This window comes from Geospiza fortis, unplaced genomic scaffold, assembly GCF_000277835.1.
Source record: "Geospiza fortis unplaced genomic scaffold, GeoFor_1.0 scaffold112, whole genome shotgun sequence".
NCBI lineage: Eukaryota > Metazoa > Chordata > Aves > Passeriformes > Thraupidae > Geospiza > Geospiza fortis.
In genome coordinates this window covers 14542498-14554052 of record NW_005054298.1, presented here as the reverse complement: position 1 = coordinate 14554052, position 11555 = coordinate 14542498, and the positions used below count along the sequence as shown (strand labels likewise).

Here is an 11555-nt window from a genome sequence, read left to right as displayed (position 1 = left end):
TCAGTGATCCTGGCGGTGTGCATTGGGACACAGCCCAACCAGCACAGTAATTTCTTCCAGCTTTAGAATAGCTTAACTTGTACATGGCAGCTGAAAATAAACCCTTGACTCTGAACAGACTTAGAACAAGAGAAGTTTTAGTGATGGAGACAAATCAAACCCCAGCCTTTCCCATCTCCTCTTCTCATTGCACACTGGAACCTTAGGTCCTTTCTGTGAAATCTCTCTAAGGTAGAATATACACCTACAAAATACCAGTTGTTTGCTTTCCTTCCTCCTAAAGGGTGTTACAGTAATATATGGCAATGAAAACAATCTAAAATAGGTACACATGTACTAGCTTGTGTGCCAGCAGACACCAGACAATCATAAGCCCTCTGGCCTTCAGCCTATCTAAGACTCTTCCCTTTTTTTCAAGCTGATTATTGATATAAGAGAGAGTTACATATCAGTAACTATACCCAGAGTGAGCAGGCATACAGTAAGAAAACAAAGATATCTTTGTATTATAAACATCAATAAAGTCACACTCATGTCCAGAAGGGTGAAGGGAGAGATTCTCACCGAGTCCAGGCTGCCACGGTTGGAGTCCAGGCTGGTACCATGGGAGTGTCTCAGACCCTCCTCATCATTCAGAGGCTCAGCTGAGGCGTTACCTCCATCTCCATAGCCATCAAACTCCTCATGGTCATAGTCAGACTCCACATCAGGGGGGGAGGTGTAAATGGGCTCTCCTGCCTCTCCACTGTTACTCCTCTGTGTATCAGAGACACTGCTGTAAACGCTTTCTGCCGGGTCAGACAGGGTTCTCTGCTCCTTGGGGCTAGTGGTTCTTTCCACAGACAGCCCTGGAGCAGGGGCAACCTCTCCCACTTCCCTCTGGAGAAGCAAAAGGCTTGTGTTTGCAACTTCCTTCGAGTAGTTACCACTATTTCTCGTGCCACGCTGATTTGAGACCACCAAACTGGAAGTTGGGCGTCCTTCATCATCGGCATGAAAACCCTCATCCACCTCTTCTTCAGCCAGTGGTGCCACCAGGCTGCAGTCAATGTTGAGTGTCCCCTCACTAGAAAGTGAGCGCTCTAAATTCTGCACACTTTCATCCAGATTGCCAAAATCCAGCAGCTCCAAGAATTCCTGGGCAACCCTTGATGCCTCTTTTTCCAACCTCTGTATCTCTTCTTCTCGCTGCCGACAGATTTCATTCCTGGTATCTTCAGAGACGACAGACATGTGATCCTCTTTCTGTTGCTGCAACTTTTCAATCTCCTTCTCCAGTCTCAAGATCTCCTCCATCTGACGTCTCTCTTCTTCTTGCAGGGGAATATCCACCTCCTCAGTGTTTACTGTTTCCACCTTAAAGAATTTAGAACCATGTTAAAGCACTTTCTTCAACCTGTTCCTTGCCTGGACTTTCATTCTTCCTATCTCCTGTGCTTGCCTTGTATTTACCATCTGCAGAAAGATGACTCCAAGCATCCTGCAATCACTCATGGTGTAAAAGCTAAAGGTAGAACTACTGGATCATCAGGTACCTCCTTTTTCCCAGCAATCTACCTCCATTATGAATCATACAAAGAAGCTCACTGGGTTCAGTGAATTTTTAGAAAAACCTCTCTATCTGCTGGTCACTGTACACAGCAATTTGAATAAAAGCAGCCTGAAAATCCATTCTCTCTTTTTGAACTCACACCCATATAGGAGAAAGCAACTATATATGAATACATATATGCATAGACTACTTAAGAGCTGAAGATTTCCCAGAAATACATTAAGAGGCCTGGAAATTTCACTGTTTCCTGAAATGAGGATCTGACCATCAGAATCTGGGGCTGGAAGGGATATTTGCATGAAGCAGGATTGTATCAACTCCAACCACAGCCAAACAAAACTCTATCCAGAATTTCTCTGCATTCTTTACATCACTAGATGGCTGATGGCTGACTGCTGAAGACTCTGTCTTACTCTGTATTTTCCACACTGAAGTAACAGGAAATTTCTATCAGATACATGATAATTGGAAGATGGAAGATACTGGTAACTTTCACTGATGGTTTGGATAAAGCCACCCTCCCCTCCACAGAGAATGTTGAAAACATACACGAGAGAATAGATATACACATGAGAGAAAGTAAAAATAAATTCCAATAGGATTTCTTGTACTTCCTGGTAGAACTTATGACAATGCAGTCAATATATTCACTCATTTAAGCCTTAATCCTTGTTTTCTTTATTTACCTAGTTGCTGGTTCTCTACTTGACTCTTACTTGTGGATGAATGCATTTCTATGCTTCCAACCTCTCCTGAACAAAGATGGCCTGAAACTGGGGAACAAGTGGTATGGGAAAAAAACCAGTGAAATACACAGCCATTTTCACACACCTCAGGGTAGGTGGTATGTCAAGTACCAACAATTAGATCAGTTACAAGGGGTTTATTTTAGCCATGGCAGCAGTTGGCGGCACTCTTATTTCGGCTGTTACAGGCAACAATCCAGCAAAACAGACTGTGTCACAGTGTAGCACATCACAAGGTTATCTAACAAGCTCAAGCAGTAGAGATAAAAATAGGATGCTTCATGTTCAATATGGAAATTTTCAAATAGAACCAGTGCAGGCTCATACAAGAGCCTTGAAAAAAGCCCTACCTTGTTAACTCTGTGCACCTCTGCCTACAGGTTTTGAGTGAACAAAGCCCATTTTTAAAATAGTGTTGCCACAATACTGATGCTGCCACAACAGTATCAGTATCCAGGCAAAGAAGAGGCAATGAAGGACTCTTCACAGATATTGACAAGAAACCATGTGAAAAGAACAACTTTTAAACTTACCTCGGCCACCTGCAATAGCGCATTCAGTTGCTCCTTTTCTCTGTTAAAAAACAAAACATAACAGTCAGAGACAGACTTAGTTCTCCTGCATGAGGTTTTCAGAATTACACAGACACATCATCCCTCCATGGATAAGGTTAAAATGAGGTACTTGCTGTAAGACTGATTTAAAAGCTTTTGCAATTTAGTAAAAATCCAATTCTCTGTGGCTGGCATGACCTTTGTGGATATAACAGATTTTCCCCATGCACTTAACTTTCAGATCAATGAGGAAATTAGATTAGTTGGAACACACCAGGAAGGACATTGGAAACAGTGACAGAAAGACAAATCAGACTCATGATAAATGTAAACAGAATCTTCTGAAGTACAATAAATCTGTGAATATGGAGGTTGTGTAACTGACAGATATCAGCAAACTGTTCTTTTTTTAAAAATACAATTATTGCAATACCAGCACTGAATTTGTGTTTTGTTTTGCTTTCACTGTATTAAAGCCCCAACTCACATAACTTCTCAGTGGCATGCAAAATCCAGTTTATTAGTGAAGACTGTAAGAGTCAGAGTTTGTTAGTAAACATGAGCAGAGGAAAAAAACTATCCCACGGTGTCGCAGTTCTACCCAGTTCATAAAGGTTACACTCCAAAGCAAAGCTATCACTATGGCCAGTTTCTCCAGAGCAAGTATGCTACAAACAACTGAACCAGCAGACAGACAAATGCCAGGGTCATGCTTAGGGAGCAGGAATAAGATGCTGCTGGATGGAAGAAAGTGACCGCTGCCCGTGGTGACTTTCAAACCTATAATTCAACCCCAGGGAGAAGAGGAGGGCAATGATATTTTTTTCCCAGGCCTTGCAGATTTTCCCAGACATATTCTAAACTGCAGCTCTAAGTCACAAAGTCCTTAAAGCTCTCACTCTTGTGCTCACACTCTCAAAAAAAAAATTCCAGGAAATATTTGTAAATGAAAGCTGACATAAGTGAGATCCAGATGGTTCCAACTCTACTGAAAGATCTCTAGCAGTCATCATGAGTAAAACAACAGCCTTAAATGATAAGAGAGCTCAAAAGCACAACCATTTTAAAACACATTAGGAGTGCCACCTATAATCTACATTCTAACTCCTGCAACTGTTGCTCACAGTTTTTAAATCTTTGGTATTTCTTCCCGCTTTCTAGTCATCATCAACTGATCTACACTCCTCCTGAAATGTGATACCCAAAACTCAGGACAGTACTCCAACTGAAGGGTACTGAAGCATCACCCCATCCTACAGAAACAATTCTGTTTATAGACAGCATTTGCTTGCTCCTCTCACACAGCATGACACTGGTGACACACTCAACTTAGCCTCCAGACCTTCCTCCTGCCATTGAAGTAAGCATTCCTCCTCCGCTCCCTGTGCATTTGATTATTCCTGACTGTAAATCTGCATGTGTCTGTACCAAAAGTTATCCTGTTTTTCAGATCCTTTAACTTGCCAAAATTATCTGAACTGTAATCCTAGGCTATTTGCCTACAGCCCCTCAGCAGATGGTTTTATCTACAAATTTAATAAGGATATTCATATTTCCTTATCCAAGTTCTTATGAAAACATTGCACAAGTACCATATCCAGCACAGATCATGGAAAAATCCCATTCAAGAGTTCTCTTTTATTTAACAAAAAGCTACTATTGTTTATAATTAAATGCAGTAAAAACACAAATCCTAATCTTGCTTCACGTACTTTTCCCCAAAGCAAATTTCTTCAAGCATCTTAGAGTATTGTCATAACATATCAAAGCTCTTACCTAGCTTTTATCTACCCAAAATCAAGTTACCAATCCTCCATGGCTTTTCCCTGTCCACAAGACATGCCATAAGACACCACAGAAGGAAACAGGTAACTCTAATGATGTTTGTTCTTCAGAAATCCACATTGGCTTAATTCCTTTATCAAGAGTTTACAACTGTTTGGTCATGTGTTTCAGTATCTTCCTGAAACTGAGGTCAGGCTGACTGGTCCACAATTCCCTTATTCTTCCTTTTCCCATTTTAAAAGGGGGTCAAAATTGTTTGGTGTTTTCCATTTTTATGGAAAAATTACTGTCCACATTACTATCCACTAACAAGAACAAAGAGAATAGCTATTGTTTTAAACTGCTTTAGCTAGTTCTTGAAGTATCCAAACATTACTTTCACCAAATCCCCATACCTGCTTTATAATTTGTAATTTGATTTATCTGAGCATTTTCTAACCTTTTATTTGCATGACATGTTCTGCATTCTTGTACATCCTTCCTAATCGTATTTAATATCCAACAGTTAAGCTTTGGGGAAGATAAAAATAGCATCGAATACCTCATTTTTCTCAACATTATTATTTTTCTTCCTGTTGAGTGTTAGACCAAATTGTTCCACGTCTCGCCTCTGCTAAAAGTGTATGTACTTCTGGTTCACTACAGCTCAAATCATGCCTAGGTCCTTCTGACTTTGTCTCTACACTTGTGTTGTTTTTTGCTTGTTCTCAGTGGACTTCCACCTCATATTTTAGGTCAAATGGATGTTCGGAAGTTAGACATGTTGGTCTGCTAGTACCATCCTGGCTACTCACTCAGGTGCCATTTAACATTAATTAGAAAATGAAAATAAAATGAGGTTGCCTGACTCCTAGAAACATTGACATTTCTCTCCCATGATGCTGGGTTGAACACATCTCTCCTGCTCTGGAAACTGAAGGGCAAAACCACTTTGTAGCCAATAAACTAGACAGGTCCTTCCTTTTATTATAGAATCAAATGATGAGTTGGAAGGGACACACCAGGATCAATGAGTCCAACTCCTGGTCCTGTGCAGGACACCCCAAGAGTCACACCATGGGCCCGAGAGCATTGTCCAAATGCTTCCTGAACTCTGTCAGGCTTGGTGCTGTGGCCAATTCTTTGAGGAGTCTGAACTGACAAACCTCGGTGTGAAAAACCTCTTCCTGGTATCAAACCCGTATCTTCCCTAACTCAGCTTCCTGCCATTTCCTCGAGTCCTGTCACTGGGCATGAGAGTCAAGAGATCAGGGCCTACTCCTCCTCTTCCCCTCATGAGGATGCTGAAGACCACAATGAGGTCTTCCCTCAGCCTCCTCAAGTGACCTCACCCACTCCTCATATGGCTTCCCCTCCAGACATTCACCATCCTCACTGTCCTGCTTTGGACACTCTCTTGTTTAATGTTTTTTATATTCTGGTGCCCAAAACTGCACACAGGACTCAAGGTGAGTGCTTCTAACCTTAGAATTTTCTGATGCTTGCCACACAGTCTGATGAGATCCCCCTTTGGGAAAGTATGTAACAAACCCTAGGAGAACTACTTCTGAAAAGCAAACTACCACACAATTACATGTTGAAATTTATATCATAATAAACCCAGCAGAGTCCAGCAAGTGCAGCAAGCAGCAGTGCTGACCCCACACACAGCAGCACTTCCCATTTGCCACAAGAACTGCTGGGTAAGTTCCTTCATGCCTATGGGGGATTCCTGTCATCCTTCCCCTTTGTCTCCCAACAGCATGGTCACCTGCAAAGGCTGTCATCTTGACGGAGAGGCTCTGATGCCATTTTCCCTTTGGCTCCCTATGCACCATGGCCTGTGGCGGGTGCCATCTTGGAAAGGGGGATTTCCACCATTTTGGGTTTCAGTTTGTTCTCAGGGAGTTTGTGAGATTTAGCGATTTTGTATATAGTGATTATTTACTGTTGGTTTTTGCCTGTTGCAGCTTCACTTGTTAGTAAACTTATTTTTTCGCTTATAGCTACTTGTATTCATTCTTTATTGGTGGTAAGGGACTGGTTAAAACAAAGGGGGAGAACCCATTCTAGAATGCTCCCGTTTAAATTGCCTAAACCCAAGACAGAACGCAAGATACCATCTTGTACCTTTCCTTCACCTCTTCCTCTTCCTGTTTCCTCCTACGCTCCTCCTCTTCTTGCCATTGTCTTTCCTCTTCCTCTCTTCTGATCTGCTCTTCCTCCTCCTGCCTCCTTCTCTCCTCGGCTTCCTGCCGGCGCTGCAGCTCCTGCTGCAGCAGGTGCTGGTAGAGGCTGCGCGCCAGGCGGCCACGCCAGTGCTTCTGCAGGGTCACCGCAGAGGCCTTCAGGCGCTGCAGGCTCTTCTTCCAGAAGTACGCTCGGTAGTTCTTTTGGATTATTACAACACTGGATAGCACCTTCTGATACTTCTTCCTGAAAACAGAACCACACACTTAATGCATCACTAAGTCACATGTGCTCTGCACTCCTCATGCCCTTGCACACTGACCACATCCACAGAAAAGTCATCTTCGAAAAACACATGTCAGAAGTGACATGATTCCTGTTCCCCTCCTGCCACTCACTACCTGTAAATCATATTCACCTCACTGTTCTCCCTCCTAATCTACCAAGTTTGTTTCAATGGGCATCTACTTTTGTGAAGACTCTCACACAATGAGAGGATCTTCCCTTTCCATTTGGCCATGGAAAGGGAAGGTCCTCTGGCCAAAAACTCCTTGCATTGCACATAAACACATTCACTCTGCAGTGGGCATAATCATTCAGTATGGACTTATTATAATAGAAATATACAAATGCTCTTACTATATGAGAACAAATATTGGTCCATCTCTTAAGTGGCCAAAAGCAAATTACTCCAGGAAATGCAAAAACAGTGCAAAAATAGATTTGGTGACATTAATGTCACATTGTCTGGGAGAAAACACACTGATACTACAATATTGATGGCTGAATCAAACATTGTAACAAGTTCACACAAACAAATGTATTGCACAACATTTTGCCTAAACAAGAATCACAGAGTATCTTGAGTTGCAAGAGACCCACAAGGATCATCAATGACATCAAAATCAACTCTACAGCACTTTTAAGAACATGATAGGGCCCCAAAACACAACAATCATCATTCAGTACTTCTGTAGTCTAGTCATGTTGTAGAAAAGCCAGGTTTTGCCTCTGCATTAAAGACTACCTTTATCAAGGACATGAAAAAAGTTCCTGGTAGAAGTTTGTACATGATACATAAACTGGGCAAATAACAGAAGTTAGCATTACACAGTAATCTGGATCAATTTGTAAACTAGATTCAAGCAAACATTAAACAATCCAAAAGAGCCAATCATAAGGTTCTGTATTGAAGAATCAAAGGCCAAACACAACTGATGTGGGACTATGCTGGGAAGCAGCAAGTCAGAACTGGATTTTTGGGCCCCAGATCATCACACAAAGGCAAGCTCCCACCACAATGCTACAGAAAAAATACTACTGGGATTCTTATTCTTGTAAGCAGAAATACTGTTGTATAGAATACTGCTTTTATTCTGTGCTCTGTGCTAGCACCCCCATTTCAAGAACCATGTTAGACCCTCAAGTGATTTCTGAGGAAGCAGGACTGGAACCAGAAATTCAGGCTTACAGAATGAGAGCAATTGCTCCATGCAGGACCTTAAGAAATAGAAAAGCCTAAGGAAAGGCTTTACCCCAGTTAAAGTATCCACATTTCTATTTTTCCAACAGGGGCCATAAGATTTAATAAACCTGAAGCTGACATCTATTAAGGCTGAAAATAAGCAGACAATTTTTAAAGTAATTTAATATATTTAGATGCCTTAGTATCTTGCACTGGGGAAACAACCATTGGTACTAGTCAAATCAAAAACTTCTTTAATCCAAACCAGAATGCACAGAGAGAAAAATTCTATGGGGCTGTTACACAGGATCCTGAGCCAGCAAGCTACAGTAATCCTTGAGGTCATACAGTCTTAGAAAGCACACTGGAAATAGCATGATATTCTCACATAAACTTCCACAGACCTTCTGCAACACCCTGAGGAAAAGACACACCTTAAAATTCCTCTCCTGCAAGGAAATTCCCTTCAAATGGCAACAGGGACCTATGCTGACATCTTGCCACCTCCCTGCACATCAGATACATCAGCCCAGTCAAGAAAATCAGGAGGGATGCTAATAGATGTAGTGTGCAGAGGTCATGCTCTTTTCCATAAGTATTAAGTCAAAAGGAGGAAGCACAGAGAAAAGAAAAGGAAAAGCAAGAGGCGATAAGCAGTAGGAGGTTTCAGGTTAATTACTCCTGGGCTGCAGTCCCCTCATCCCCGCTCCTTCTGTCCACCCTGTGTCCTGCACATGGGGTGTGAACAGCTGCACATGCACTCTCTGCCAAGGCAGACTAAATGCATCAAAAAGGGTACTCTGACTTTTACAAAATGCATCTGCCAGAAACTCTCTCAAGTGCAACATGTGCCAAGCCCTGCCCAGCTCCGGGCCAGCTCTGCCTGCTAATCTGCCAGGCTGAAGTGCCCCCTCATTCCTCATGACCACAGCCAAGCTTGCAGACGCCCTTCAGCTGGAATTGCTGCTCACAGGCTGCAAATCTCATTCCCCTTGTTCAAGCTTCCACTCACCCTTCTGCACTACCCAAAGAAGTTCAACCTGCAGACCAAGCAAAGGCGCTGGGGGACCTCCTGACCATGCAGCACACCAAAGAAGGCAGGCTGACTGCAAGACTCCAATCTGTCTTTGAAATTTACCTTATTATTTTGTCAATGAGGTATAGTTAGCAGTTATGCCTCCAAGGACTAGAGATCACAGGGTTATGGAGCAATTTGCTACTGCCTTCTTCCCATGACGAACAGTCCTGAAGAAACCAGGGGCACAGCCAAATTCATACATGGATCCTGCACTAGGTGGTTTTTAGCTGGTGAAGCTGTTACCTGCATCTCAGAGCTCCACAGATTAGCTACATAAGAATGGGATCATTTCAATGGGCTTGATTTTCTTGTCTCACATTTTAGTGATCAGAGATACCAGGCTGCATAGGCTGCAGGGAATGAGAGCAAAGAAAATCTGGTTCTCCAGGCTCACAGAACAAGTTCACAAAGGGGGAGAAACCAGTAAAATCCCTCCTTTGCCAGTCTACTTTGCATGAGACCAAATGAATTTAAATACACTTATACTTGCAAAACTAACAGAAATGGTATCAAGCTTAAGGCAGCACATAGTGGTATTCCTGCCCAACTCTGCACAAACCATTCAGCACTTGCCCAGATGAACTGCTGCCTGCTGGACTTTTTTCAATCCAGGTGCAGTGCAACTGGAAACTCTCTTCACAGAAAGTTCTACAGACCCCCTTTCCAGCTCTTCTTAACTCCCGGCTCTCCTCCCCTGTGAAGTCAGTTACCTCCAGCTGCTTGTGAAGATTTACACTCTGGCTGCAGAAGCACAGCTTGTCCTTAAGGATGAGACTCATAACAGCAACATGTGGGATGAGGAATTCAGAAGTGTGGAGGCTGAAGGACCACAAGATTTCTAACCAAGAGGAACGCTGCTGCCACACAGTCTCCATCACAGCCCTGCAGGACAGCAGCTTCCTCACCAGGATCTCAGAAAAGCAGTAATCCAGTACACCTGCAGTGGTGTTTCCAGCAAATCAATTTTCCTGTGCTAATCCCTACCCCTCTCTCCAAATGCTAGACAAAAAGTAAAAGAGAGAAGAGGCCCTGACATAAAGAACTTGCAATCTCATGTACAAACAATAGAGCGAGCTCATTTGTCTTCCTAGAGGGAAATAAATAAATGAATAAAAAGCCCCAGAGACCAAATGTGTATTTTGCTGATATTCCACACTGGCAAGGCAGGGTACAGCCCTTGCACACATTTCCCAATGAAAAATGAGCTACCTGGTGTAACTGGAGCTCTAAGAAGAGTGCCTGCTGAAACAGGTCTGCTGGCCAGGGATTTCACCTCCTCACAACCCTGACTGACAGGCGTCTGGAGCAAAGACCAGCCAGAAAAGAGCATCTTACTGGGATTAAGTGTGCATACCACAGCCATTAAGGAGTCAGCTGTTGCACTGACTTCGAGGGCAGAGGAGGGGCCGTTTGTCTGCAGTTGGTTCTCCCAAACCTTCTCTGGTCAGGTGCAAAAGGGAGAGGCAAGAGGAGATTACTGTTGCAGAGCTGGCCAAAAACCAATTCTGAACAGTTAATTAAAATGAGAGGGAGATCACAAGGCAAACAGGCAGGGCGAGAAAAGAGGGTGAGCAAAGGCAGAACTGCAAGTGAGGAAGAAGCAATTGGCAGGGGGAGCAGAAAACAGAGCTGACAGGCACAAGGGAAAGGAGTGGACCCAAAGCGTAGGTGGGGCCCAGCCAGGAGAGCCCTGAAGGCAAGGAAAAGGTGTCATCACAGGCAAGCAATGGGTACAAAAGTCCACGGGAAGCTTGCTGAGCAGCATTGAGGGAAGGTGCAAACGTGCACATAACTGAAAAAGAGGTGCCAAAGGTGCAGGAAGGTTTCAGCAGAGCTGATGCTGGCAGGGAGGGCAGATTCTGCAACTCTCCCTTAGAATACAGGAGGGGAAGACGGGACGGATGCTAGGGGACTAGAGAGCAAAGCAGGGTGTCGGAGCAACCCAGGCACGCAAGCACAGGGATGGTGGGGCAGCCCCCAGCACTGACCTTGCCATGTAGCCCAAGACGTGGGCTCGGATGACTATAGCTGCTTTCCTCAACTCCTCTTCCCGATCCTTCTCCAGCTTCTGCTCAAGAGCTTCCTTCAGGAAAACCTGACGCCACGGGGAGGAGTTTCAGTAAACACAAAGAGAGGAAAGAAGTCAGTCCCCGGGAGAGCCGGGCGGTTTCATCCCCGGGTGAGCGGGGCGGAGAGCGCTCCGTGC

General features: G+C 43.7%; 1 protein-coding gene across 1 annotated transcript in view; it reads right to left on the bottom strand.

Annotated features, from left to right (window-relative positions):
• LOC102039514 (unconventional myosin-X-like) overlaps positions 1–11555 on the bottom strand; it is a 75227-nt gene that overhangs the window by 22263 nt on the left and 41409 nt on the right. Inside the window, exons 21-24 of the mRNA XM_005416075.2 lie at positions 11338–11444; positions 6747–7052; positions 2832–2871; positions 565–1356 (exon numbers count right to left, since the gene is read on the bottom strand). Coding sequence (XP_005416132.2) covers positions 565–1356; positions 2832–2871; positions 6747–7052; positions 11338–11444 — 1245 coding nt within the window. The remainder of the gene's footprint in view (positions 1–564; positions 1357–2831; positions 2872–6746; positions 7053–11337; positions 11445–11555) is intronic.